Source organism: Euleptes europaea, chromosome 2, assembly GCF_029931775.1.
Source record: "Euleptes europaea isolate rEulEur1 chromosome 2, rEulEur1.hap1, whole genome shotgun sequence".
NCBI classification, from domain to species: domain Eukaryota; kingdom Metazoa; phylum Chordata; class Lepidosauria; order Squamata; family Sphaerodactylidae; genus Euleptes; species Euleptes europaea.
In genome coordinates this window covers 2,615,062-2,628,071 of record NC_079313.1, presented here as the reverse complement: position 1 = coordinate 2,628,071, position 13,010 = coordinate 2,615,062, and the positions used below count along the sequence as shown (strand labels likewise).

General features: G+C 45.7%; 1 protein-coding gene across 1 annotated transcript in view; it reads left to right on the top strand.

The window, feature by feature from the left end:
- Positions 1 to 13,010, top strand: part of HCN2 (hyperpolarization activated cyclic nucleotide gated potassium and sodium channel 2) — a 65,523-nt gene that overhangs the window by 39,398 nt on the left and 13,115 nt on the right. The window contains exon 4 of the mRNA XM_056867618.1: positions 9,656 to 9,874. Coding sequence (XP_056723596.1) covers positions 9,656 to 9,874 — 219 coding nt within the window. The remainder of the gene's footprint in view (positions 1 to 9,655; positions 9,875 to 13,010) is intronic.

Sequence of the window (13,010 nt, the reverse complement as noted above, 5' to 3'; positions counted from 1 at the left end):
CACACACATCCCCAATGACCCCCTACTCCATGCCCAGATGATGGCCCCCCAAAAATCCTCCAGGATCCCTGGCCAATCTGGCCTGGAGGAAAATCGCTTCCTGACCCCAAAGTGGCGATTGGCATTTCCCTGGGCATGTAAGAAAGGGCCACGAAAGCCAAGCAGTGGTGCGACCCTTCCTGCCCTCCCTCTGCAACTGTCAGAAAGTTCTTCCTAATGTTAAGCCGGAAACTCTTGATTTAATTTCAGCCTGTTGGTTCTGGTCCGACCTTCTGGGGCAACAGAAAACAACTCGGCACCCTCCTCTATATGACAGCCCTTCAAGTATTTCTTCACACGGTGCATAGTTAAATTGTGGAACTCCCTGCCCCAGGATGTGGTGATGGCTGCCAACTTGGAAGGCTTTAAGAGGGGAGGGGACATGTTCATGGAGGAGAGGGATATCCATGGCTTCTAGTCAAAATGGATACTAGTCATGATGAATGCCTATTCTATCCAAGATCAGAGGAGCAGGCCTATTACGTTAGGTGTTGTGGAAGACAGGCAGGATAAATGCTGCTGCAGTTGTCTTCCTTGTGGGCTTCCTGGAGGCACCTGGTTGGCCACTGTGTGAACAGACTGCTGGACTTGATGGTCCTGGGTCTGATCCAGCAGGGCTTTCCTTATGTTCTTATGAACCTCAATGGGGAGGGTATTCAAAAGTCAACGAGCCACTGTCAAGAAAACCCTCTTTGGGCCCAAAACACTCTGCTTAAAGAGGAGGCTGCCTGTTGCATCTCTGCATGATTTACCGCGGTGTTCTTGCCTGCTTCCAATTAGTCTATTCGTGAGAGAAGTGGTTCTGCCACATCTTTGCATTGGCTGGTGCTGGAGCATTCCTCTGCTTCTGGCGCAGAGATGAAGCTGAATTACCTGCACATCAAAGAGGTTGTCCAATGTCTCTCTTCTGGGCTCACCTCCTCCAATACAGGGCTCTTGCTCAGAACAGAAATTCACAGAGACATAGGGTAGGTGACACTTAAGCTAGGGGTTTCCTTCTCACAATTATTTTTGGGTCAGAGAGTGTTGCATGCCTCCAGTTATGATTGGGGGGGGGGCAAAGGAGTGTTCCCATCTATCAGAAGGGCTGGGAGTCGTTTCACCTCTGCATAGCTGTGAATACTCTGTGCTAAAAAGGATTAAAATTCCGGGTTTGGGCGATGTAAAATCGGCACCAGCACAGGCGGGATTCTTCCCCTCCCTCGTTCATGCAAATTCAGCCCTCTGGTGTGACTTCTCTCTTCTTTTGCATGATTTCTGGTTTTGCTAGTGAGGCTCCAGATACTTTGCGGCGTCTCCTGGAAACAGATCCACTAGCCCTCTCTGGCTTCTGATGCTTCCCCTGAGCCCCCTCATGCTTCCTGGCCGAAAGGCTAGAAACTGCTTCAGTGACAATAAACTAAAATCCCAAACTGGGCCAGTTTTGGCACAGTTTTGGCACTCCTGAAGAACAGTGGCATTCATATTTATACTCCAATAGCCCATTTGCTGGCTTCTTCTTGGTCTCTCTCCTTGCTTTTCCTATGTTTTTTTTTTTTTTTTGTAAATAAATTTTTTTAATATATTAGGATACAGAAAAAAGGGAGGGAAAAGAAGGGGGAAAATCAAATCAAAACAATATGTCCGTGTCCAAGCTTCTATATAATAATAGGTACATACCCCCATTATCAGCTTTTAAACTTACCCTATTAAAATATTATATTAATTATCCTTCCGAATTGCATATTAAGCAAGAAAATTGGAAGCACTTGATTGGTTGTTAATAATCAAATAAAGACCATTACAATGCTGTTAGTACATACTCTTTTTTGTGCCGATGATCTAAGGTTGCAAACTTCTAATACTAAATACTAATTTGAAATACTATCTCAATGTCCGCCAGAAAGCAGAAGAACTTGAAACACATAAATATTTATCATATAATGGTTGTTATTTCAGCTTAAAATCATCTATTGGATTCTTTTTCATCAGGTGTGTTAATTTTGACATCAAAGCGAAGTGATAGTTTATTAATCCATTCAGCCATATCCGGAGACGTAGATGTTTTCCAATATGTTTCATATAAGATTCTAGCTGCAGTGGTTGCATATTGGAAAAAGTTTTCTATGTGCTGAGCTCGCTTCAGGAGGTATTATACCCAACAACATGTATTTAGGATTTAACTCAAAGTTCACCAATAACATATCTTGTATTTCCTTACGTATGGCCTTCCTATCTTTTCCTATCATTGTGGCTTCTTCCATTCCTGAGGGAGTCTCTGCTTCCCAAAGCCAGGTCTTTCCTCGAGGCCATGCCTGGAGATGCAGCGTGGTATAGTGGTTAGGAGCGGCAGACTGTAATCTAGAGAACCGGGTTTGATTCCCTGCTTCTCCACATGAGTGGCGGACTCTAATCTGGGGAACTGAGTTGGTTTCCCCGCTCCTACGCATGAAAGCTGGGTGACCTTGGGCTAGTCACAGTTCTTTCTGAACTTTGTCAGCCCCACCTACCTCACAAGGTGTCTATTGTGGGGAAGGGGAAGGAAGGTGATTGCAAGCCGTTTTGAGACTCCTTAAAGGTAGAGAAAACCGGGATATAAAAACCAACTCTTCTTGAACACATCAAGCTGCCTTATACTGAATCAGACCATCTTCTGGGCATGAAATATGGGTCACTGGGGGAATGGGGGGGTTAGTTCGGAATTTCCTGCATTGTGCAGGGGGTTGGACTAGATGACCCTGGTGGTCCCTTCCAACTCTATGATTCTATTCTATGGTCCATCAAAGTCAGTATTGTCCACTCAGACCGGCAGCGGCTCTCCAGGGTCTCAGGCAGAGGTCTTTCACATCACCTACCTGCCTGGTCCCTTTAACTGGAGATGCCCCTGGGGATTGAACCTGGGGCCTTCTGCATGCCAAGCAGATGCTCTGCCACTGTGCCACAGCTCCTCCCTGCTGGCAGGTGCCGTGGCACCCGAGGATACCATGTTGGGGACTCCTGCTCTAGACACAAGTGCAGCAGGATACATTGCTGGCATAGCAGCTCCTCACCTGCTGGGTCCTCTCAGGGATTCCAGTCATTCTCTCATCTGATCTGACTACTGCCAGCCATACTGTACCAACCCAGGCTTGGCTGCGGGCATCAGTTGGCACTGGGGTTGAGGCCGGTCCTTTTTTCCTCTGCAGCTCAGTGAGATATTTTCCTGATCTCGCCACAGAGGAAGGGGGGGGAAGAGGAGGAAGAACTCGCTGGTCTGTGTCTGAACCGTCTGTTCCTGGCAGATTTTGTTCCTGGATCCCTTGCCAAGTCAGTTCACACCTTACGGTTCACCAAGGAAAAGGAAGCGGAGGGCGGGCCGGCATCTCCCTCTGCTCAGGGCTCTCGAGTGACGTTCCTTCGAGGGCCTTCAAATAATCAGTCTCTTTTATTCATTTCATTTCTATTTTTATTTTTATTTTCAATTTCTAGCCCGCCCTCTAATCCCCAGCCAAGGGATTGAGCCAGCGTGGTGCAGTGGTTAAGAGCGGTGGTTTGGAGCGGTGGACTCTGATCTGGAGAACTGGGTTTGATTCCCCCACTCCTCCACGTGAGCGGCGGAGGCTAATCCAGTGAACGGGATTACTGTTCTGTTTCACTCGAAGGGACTTAAAATAATAAACAATCAGTATTAAGAAGAACAAGAAGAGTTGGTATTTATACTCCAATTTTCTCTACCTTTAAGGAGACTCAAACCAGCTTACAATCACCTTCCCGTCCCCTCCTCACAACAAATGCCTTGTGAGGTAGGTGAGGCCGAGGGAGTTCAGAGAGAACTGTGACTAGCCCAAGGTCGCTCAGCAGGCTTCATGTGGAGTCCGCCGCTCATGTGGAGGAGTGGGGAATTGAACCCGGTTCTCCAGATTAGAGTCTGCCACTCATGTGGAGGAGTGGGGAATCAAACCTGGCTCTCCGGATTAGAGTCCGCCACTCTTAAGAACACAAGAAAAGCCCTGCAGGATCAGACCCAGGCAGCCCACCAAGTCCAGCAGTCTGTTCACACAGCGGCCAACCAGGTGCCTCAAGGAAGCCCACAAACAAGACAGCTGCAGCAGCATTTATCCTGCCTGTGTTCCAATGCACCTAAGATAACGGGCATGCATTTTGGATACTGGAGAGAATGGGGATGCATCATGACTAGAATCCATTTTTACTAGTACCCATGAATACCCCTCTTAACCACTACACCATAGCAGCTGTCCTCTCGGAAGGAAAAGGCAAGCCAAGTGACGTCTGCAGCAAGCGGGGGGGTTGAAGGGGCCTCCGAAAGGAAGTTTAAGGCATTGCCAGATTCATTCCCTCTGTGCTTGAGCAACCCGAACGAGGGCAGACAAATTTGCATCCTCAGTTCCTAATCGGTCCCAGGCCGATAAGAATGGATTAAGAGAAAACCTCTTTGAAGATTGCCCTTCTGTCTGATCCTTTCGTAGCCAACTTGGCACTGGGGCAACGGTAGAAGCATCAAGCGGGGGGGAAACATCGGCCTGGTTCTCAATCTTGCCTGGCCATTCCTCCATTTGTAGGCTGTTTGGGGAGCCCCTGGACATGGCATTAGCAGAGGCGAAAACAAGAAAAGTGAGCTCCTGGCAGACAGAAGGAGAAAGGGAAAAGGACCCCGGCAGTCCTTGTGTTCTTCCAAGCAACCACAAAAGTCCAGGTATCACAGATGTACATTAAGCTGCCTTATGCTTCATCAGCCCATCAGTCCATTGAGGTCAGTATTGTCTACTTAGATAGGCAGCGGCTCTCCAGGGTATCGGGCAGAGGTCTTTCCCATCACTTATTGCCTGATCCTTGGAGCGGTGGGCTCTGATCTGATGTGGAAGATAGGTTGCCTGCTCAAGGCAATGCCATTCCCGCATTAGCCTAGCCTTGCATTACATGGTCTTCCTGTAAACCCATCTGTCTCATTTACTAGCCTCTCTCCACAGCTCTGAGGCTTGGAGACAGTTAAGTGAACGGGGAGGGTCTGGGGCTCCGTGGTAGAGCATCTGCTTGGCATGCAGAAGGTCCCAGGTTCAATCCCTGGCATCTCCAGTTAAAGGATCAGGAGGTAGGTGATGGGAAAGACCTCTGTCTGAGTGCCTGGAGAGCCACTGCCAGTCTGAATAGGCAGTACCGACTTGGATGGACCAAGGGTCTGATTCAGTATAAGGCAGCTTCATGCGTTCAATTTGTGATAGAGCTGATACTCTCTCTGTGGGTTTTCTTCCTGAATGTGTGAATGTATGTCGCTGGCGTCTTCTTTTTTAAAATAAAATTTTATTTTCAAAACAACACAAAAACATCAGACTCAAAATACATAACGATCAGTACACACTACACACAATACAACTGTACATTGGGGGTTACCGCACTTTGTATTCGCAGCGATGTATTAAGAGTTTGAAAAGGTTGTAAAAAACATCACTTTAAAAGGGTTTTTGGATACCACGGCTTATAAATGGTTGGAAGACGTCTTCACAGCTAAAGGGGCCGAACAGAGTGCGAACAGTATTTTTTATAATGTTTTCAAACTCTTAATACATCGCTGGGAATACAAGTGCGGTAACCCCCATAGACTAAAATAAGCAATAAACTCACAATCTCCTATTCAACATACATTTCTCTGAGTGAATCTGTATCATTTTATGCCTTCCATCTTACTCTAAATCAAAGCTTCTTAAAATGTGGGTCGCGACCCCATATGGCCGTGTTGGTGAACCTATGGCACGCTTGTCGCAGCCGGCACACCGAGCCTTCTCTGTGGGCACGCGCGGACCCGTCGCGTCTGCCTAGGGCTTTGCCGTGTTGCCGTGTTGAGGGCGCTGAGGGCGGTGCTCCTTCTCCCCAAGCCCATGCTTCCTAAGCCTGCGCTGGCGCCCTCCCTCTCTCTCAACTGAGCTGCCCCGCAGCTCAGCTGTTTGTCGGGGGCCCGCCAGTCTTCAGTTTGGACGGGGGAGGCCGTGGCCGAGCACCTTGTCGTGCCCCCTCTCAGCTGAGCTGCGGGGCCCCGCCTGTCTTCAGTTTGTCTGGGGCCCCGCCCGTCTAAAAAAGCATTTAGAAAATTCTACAACATTTGCAGACAATCCTACAAGCCATCAGGAAATCTACAAGGAATTTTCTAGCATTGTAGCAGCTGCAAAGGTGAATTTCAGTAACAGATTTTTACAGTTCCCTAAGATGGAAACAACCCTGTGTTTTCTTACTTCTCCAGATAAAGCCAAATTTGAAGAACTTGATCTTTCTTGCCTACACTGGTTAGATTTAGAAAATCTGGAAATGGAGCTAATAGAATTTCAAGAAAGCTCTGTCTGGAAAAATAAATTCTATGATCTGCGTGAAACACTTGAGAAGATAGAAGGGATGCCAAAGGACAGCACAGTCATTTCTGAAAATGAAATCCTTAAAGTGTGGAATTCTCTGCCAAATAATTTTAAGTCAATGAAAGCCCTTGGGATTGCTTTCCTTACTTTGTTTGGATCATCTTATGCTTGTGAGCAGCTGTTTTCAGCTTTGAATTATATCAAATCTGACACCAGAAACAGGCTAACAGATGACCTGAGTGCTGCATGTGTTGCTCTCAAACTTACAAAGTATGAGCCAAGGGTAGACAAATTATCGGCACGCACACAACAGCAAAAATCACATTAATCGTTCAAAAAAATGGACGATGTCCGCAAAGATGTCACAAAAATGGTGAATTACATCATGGCTCGTGCTCTGAATTGTCGACAGTTTCAAGCACTTCTTGAGGAGGTTCAGGTACAGTATAATTGTTTACTTATGTACAATAATGTCCGGTGGCTGAGCAGAGGACGAGTTCTGGAGAGATGCATGCCAAATGCAAACTTTTACCTTTCAATAAAACGTTGTTTGTATCATTGAAAGCTCTGTTATTGTGTTTTTCTTTTAACGCAAAATATGTGAATGTATGAGTTGTTTTTTCTAAACTAAAACCTCAGTATTCAGGTTAAATTGCCGTATTGGCACTTGGTGATAAATAAGTGGGTTTTGGGCTGCAGTTTGGGCACTCGGTCTCTAAAAGGTTCGCCATCACTGCCATATGGGTTTGCAAAAAAAATGGCAACTGTAAAAGGTTTCTTTATGATTCATTATCAGTAAATGTTTGATTTGTATACCTATTTTATATACCTATATACCCGGGGTCACGTAAAAATTTCTCCGGCGAAAAGGGGTTGCAAGTGGAAAAAGTTTAAGAACCCCTGCTCTAAATTGCAAATTATGGTAATGAAAAGCTCCTTAAAAAGGGGGAAAAACCCACCCATCCATATATATATTCATACTCTACATGACTATTATTTCTATCGCTATATGTGATTAAGCAATGTTTTGTTTACTCAAACAGAACAAGAAAAAAAGACTTCATGTTGTTACATAGATGCTAACTAACATATTATTCTTAACAGTCTTTAATCTGCATAGCAACTGTTAAATGCTCAATTTGAAACTCTTAATTTATAATGTACGATTTATAATATATGATGCAAATATAATATGCTTAACATGCCTTTCACAGTGTGAATTATATAATGTAAATACAATATATCTTTTACGCAGTGTTGTCTAATTTACCCGAATGAAGCAAAGAAAATGCTTCTCATGTTATTACATTTACACCAGTTAGCTCGTATTATTCAATAACAGCTTCTAATCTGCTTGGCAACGCTGACTACTCTTAAATCACCGTACATCTCACGACACATAATCATAATACAATTGCCAGTTCTTTTGGAACTCTTCCATAGGTCTTTGGTTCACGAAATTTGTCAACCTGGCCGTATGTCGCCGGCTTCTGTGGAGTTCAGGGGAAACCAAAGGGGTTGAGCTAAACACTTATCTAATGTAACAACAAATATATATATACTTTTATTGTATAGTGTGCACAATTGTATTTAAAAGCCTGAAATGCAGGCTTCCTAAAAAGCACAAAGAATAAATGTTTTCAAGTATTACAAACACATACACAATTGATGCTGATGCATATAATGACCAAAATCTGGCCAGACCCGTTTTGGCCTTCTTCCTCAGTGGTCCGTACGTATACAATTTCACAATACACATCCTGACATATACACAAACATTGTTCAAGATTACAAAAAAATAAAAGCCTTAGTGTTGCCAGGTCCTTCTTTGCCACCAGCGGGAGGTTTTTTGGGCGGAGCCTGAGGAGGGCGGGGTTTCGGGAGGGACTTCAATGCCATAGAGTCCAATGGCCAAAGCGGCCGTTTTCGCCAGGTGAACTGATCTCTATCGGCTGGAGATCAGTTGTCATATCAGGAGATCTTCTTCTACCACCTGGAGATTGGCAACCCTAAAAAGCCTTTAGGAAGAAGAAGAAAAAAAGAGGGGTGAAAAATCCAATTAGTATTACCTTAATTAACAATATAACTGAAAACTTTTTTTTATTTAAAATTTTTTTAAATTGAAATTACATTTTTACCTTTTACTCTGTGGGCCTTTATATAAACTATAGTTAGTCCCTGTGTCCTATAACATGGCTTTCGGCTCTCACCTGGGTCAAGACGACAAAATATATTTAAAAGAATCTTAAGTTATAATGCCCATACAAAAATTTTCTTCCATACAGCCACCCTCCCACTAACTAGAAATACCCAACACTATACAATAAAAGTATATTTATGTATTGTTACATTGCGTGTCTTAAGGGCCGTCAAGTCGCTTCCGACTCATGGCGACCCTATGAATCAAAGTCCTCCAAAATGTCCTACCTTTGACAGCCTTGCTCAGGTCTTGCAAACTGAGGGCCGTGGCTTCCTTTATAGCACTGGGTCCCAACTGGGGGTCCATGGACCCCCAGGGTCCACGAGAACTAAATTAAGGTCCGTGAAACAAAGTTATAAACCCATAATAAATTAATATTTTCAATTAAAAGCTATCTATTATAAAAATATATTCAAATATTATTCTAAGTTTAATGTTTAACTAACAGTTATGATTAAAGTTTATTTTCAAATTCTCAGAATTTTAATTTTGAACCTTGGGATCCCTGCACCGAACAAAAAAATCCTAGTGGTCCCTGGTCAAAAAAAGGTTGGGAACCACTGCTTTATAGAGTCCATCCATCTCTGGTTGGGTCTTCCTCTTTTCCTGCTGCCCTCGACTTTTCCTAGCATGACTGTCTTTTCCAGTGACTCTTGTCTTTTCATAATGTGACCAAAATACGATAGCTTCACTTTAGTCATTTTCGCTTCTAGGGTCAGTTCAGGCTCGATTAGATCTATAACCCACTGATTTGTGGGTTTTTGGGGCCGTCCACGGTATCCGTAACCCTCTCCTCCAACTCCACATTTCAAAGGAATCTACTTTCTTCCTATCAGCTTTTAGCTCAACCCCTTTGGTTTCCCCTCGCTTTTGGGCTGTTTCTTTTTTCCCCCTTTTTCTTTCCCCCCTTTTTCTTTAGTTGTTTTTCTGGGGAGCTCAACCACTGGCCCGTCGAGCTCGGTATTGTGCTCTCTTGACTGTCCGGACTGGTTTCGAGCTGAATCCAGAGCTCGGGGGAACGTGAACGAACTCTCTCTGCGGGGCTCGGCTATTACGTCTATGAGACTGAGTGTCTCTCTCTCTCTCGCCTTTCCAGAACGACTCCTGGAGCGAGCTGTATTCCTTCGCCCTCTTCAAGTCCATGAGCCACATGTTGTGCATCGGGTACGGGCGGCAGGCGCCGGAGAGCATGACCGACATCTGGCTGACCATGCTGAGCATGATCGTGGGGGCCACCTGCTACGCCATGTTCATCGGGCACGCCACGGCCCTCATCCAGTCCCTGGACTCCTCTCGGCGGCAGTATCAGGAGAAGGTACGGAGGGTGGACCTGTGGGCGCTGCGGTGGGTGGGGCCCACGTGCACCCGTCTCTTTGCCAGCTACGTTTTGTTCCAAGCCCAAACGGAGGAATGTGACGTTCTTAGTAGCCACTTCTATTGCCTTTTTTTAGGACCAGAACATTTTTTTGCTTGAAGAGAGCAATTTAAGCTTGTAAACGTTGGTTCGAACTCCAAAAATTATGGAAACGTGAAGCAGTAAACATGTCCAACCATGCATGCTGTGTGTACAGTTGAGCCTCAGTTTAGCCCACCCTTCTGCCCAGGCTTTCAGCCTCAAATGTTCTTCTATAGGTTGGGGACGTTGCTGACCTCCAAACTCTATGCAAGTGTTGGCAAACAGTCTTTTACCTGATAGAATTATGATGGGTAGCTGTGTTGGTCTATCTGTAGCAGTAAAAAAGAGCATTGGTTCTTGTAGGTTATCCGGGCTGTATAACCGTGGTCTTGGAAGTTTCTTTCCTGACGTTTCACCAGCAACTGTGGTAGGCATCTTCAGAGTAGTAACACTGAAGGACAGTGTCTCTCTTTCAGTGTTACTACTCTGAAGATGCCTGCTACAGTTGCTGGCGAAACGTCAGGAAAGAAACTTCCAAGACCACGGTTACACAGCCCGGATAACCTACAAGAACCAATGAACTCTGACCGTGAAAGCCTTCGACAATAAAAAAGAGCATGCATCCAGTAGCACCTTAAAAGACTAACAAAATTTCTGGCAGGGTGTGAGCTTTCGTGAGTCACAGCTCACTTCTTCAGATGCAGCCAGAATGCGAGTCCATCTGTCCTTAAGTAGAGGAGAGTGAATTCAGACACTCAGTGCCAATAGCAGGTAAATGCCAATAGCATGTAAATGATATTAGCAGCCGTGATTGGATTAGGTGTGATATGCAGAGGGGTAGTAAAAAGGTAAAGGTAGTCCCCTGTGTAAGCACTGGGTCATTACTGTGAGAGGTAGTAGGCGTGGAGAAATCAGCATTGGTAATGAGACAGGAATCCCAGATCCCTATTCAATCCAGGAGAATGCATTGTCTTGAGCTTCATTAATATTTGTCACTTTTAGTTGTCAGAAATCACTTTTGAGATAAATATTGTTTTATCCGTTTCTTTCTGGCAAATCATAGTTTGTGATTTGGACAAAATGATAATCTCATCTAACTTTGCCGATGAGACAGCCCTCCTTGCTGTCTGTGGTCTGTACATTTTTATCGCACTCTTCCTCCGAGGGAATGGTTCTCTCATCTCCCATTTTGCCCCCATTTTTTGTTGCCCCAGAAGGTCAGACCAGAACCAACGGGTTGAAATTAAATCAAAAGAGTTTCTGCCTAGACATCAGGAAGAATTTTCTAACAGTCAGCGCGGTTCCTCAGTGGAACAGGTTTCCTCGGGAGGTGGTGAGCTCTCCTTCCCTGGAGGTTTTTAAGAAGAGGCTAGATGGCCATCTGTCAGCAATGCTGATTCTATGACCTTACACAGATGATGAGGGGGAGGGCACCTTGGCCATCTTCTGGGCATGGAGTAGAGGTCACTGGGTGTGTGTGTGTGGGGGGGGAGGTAGTTGTGAATTTCCTCCATTGTGCAGGGGGTTGGACTAGATGACCCTGGTGGTTCCTTCCAACTCTATGATTCTATTCTATGATTCTTAACTGCTACACCGTGCTGGCTCTCACAGGCGACAGGAGTGAGGAACCAAAGACTGTCCGCTGAATTTTCCCTCCTTTTCCCATTATTGAATGTGTCTGAAATTGGCAAAGCACTGTTTGTTTTTCTGGCAAGCCATTTTGTGTTTTGATCCTTCGTGTCTCTTTGTACAACCCGTTACCTTTCCTAGCCAACTCTCCAAAGCCGGCTTTGACTCTGAAAATAGCCCTTACAGATTAGTAATCACATTTGCCGTGTGCCCTTCCTTCCTTCCTTCCTTCCTTCCTTCCTTCCTTCCTTCCTTCCTTCCTTCCTTCCTTCCTTCCTTCCTTCCTTCCTTCCTTCCTTCCTTCCTTCCTTCTCCAAACAGTGATGTTAAATTTCTTTGGAAGGGAGGCAAAGCAATGACCTGCTTTCAGAGGATGCTGCCTGTTGACTCCCTGTGTGAGTCACTGGCATGTCTGGTGCAGCAACTCTGGCAGAAACCCTGGAGGGTCCTCCTCTGGGGAACACAGTTCCAACTCTTACATATTCTTAAAGGAAAGGGCATCTAAATGCGGAAGTGTTGCCCCAGATTTTAATTCAGAAAAATAGTTTAGCAGTTGGAGTTGTAGAAGTGCTCTAGGGGCTGACAATAGTCAGGACTGTGCAGGGTGGGGGGGTGACTGCTGGCTGGACCAGGAAGAAATCAGCCCTCCCTCTGCCCGAATTGTTTTTTGACAATTGTGTGTGTTGGGCAGAGACCTGGGAGCTTCAAATTGACAGGCCCTGGAACTACCTGTCACAAGGCTGCTGCTAGAAGCGGTCTCCTGGGGAAGGGGTGTGTGTGTGTGAACCGCTGCTGCACACTAGATACAGAAAAGGTGTCTTGACTTCTTGACACTTGCCTTCCCGGGCAGGGAAATCTGTTGAGGCCAGCGAGTCCCTCTCACCTGTCAGCATCTCCAGGCCGACAGCCGAACACCCAGAGAAGCTGCTCTTCTCGCTGCGACTCAGGATATGCAAAGCATAACTTTCAACGGGGCTTAAATTGAAGGGGGGAAGGGAGTGCATCTCTCTCTCTCTCTTCCTTGCCCAAATGACAGAGGGGTGTTGTGTTTTTTTTGTAGGGCAGTAAAACAGATTAAAGACTTTAAAAACAAAAAACTTAACAACCCATCTGTGCAAATTAATTGATCAGCTGAAAAGCAGGCGATTAATCTGCTAAAAGCTCTTTAAGCGGCAGACTGCCCCGGAGGAAACCCCTCCCGTCATTAATTAATCCAACGGTTTTGCAAAGTGTGAGCCGGGTGTTCTTCTGAGGAGGTGGTGAGGGGTTGTGTCCCCAAAAGCTGATCTCCCCCTTTGCGGTGCATAACTGCCATGGAGATGCGTTGCGTGTTCCAGGGCTTGCGCACGGTTTGTCAGGGGCGGCTGCAAAGACCACCGGCCTCTTCCAGCCCCCGGTGGGGGCTTTGTATGACACCCACCCCACA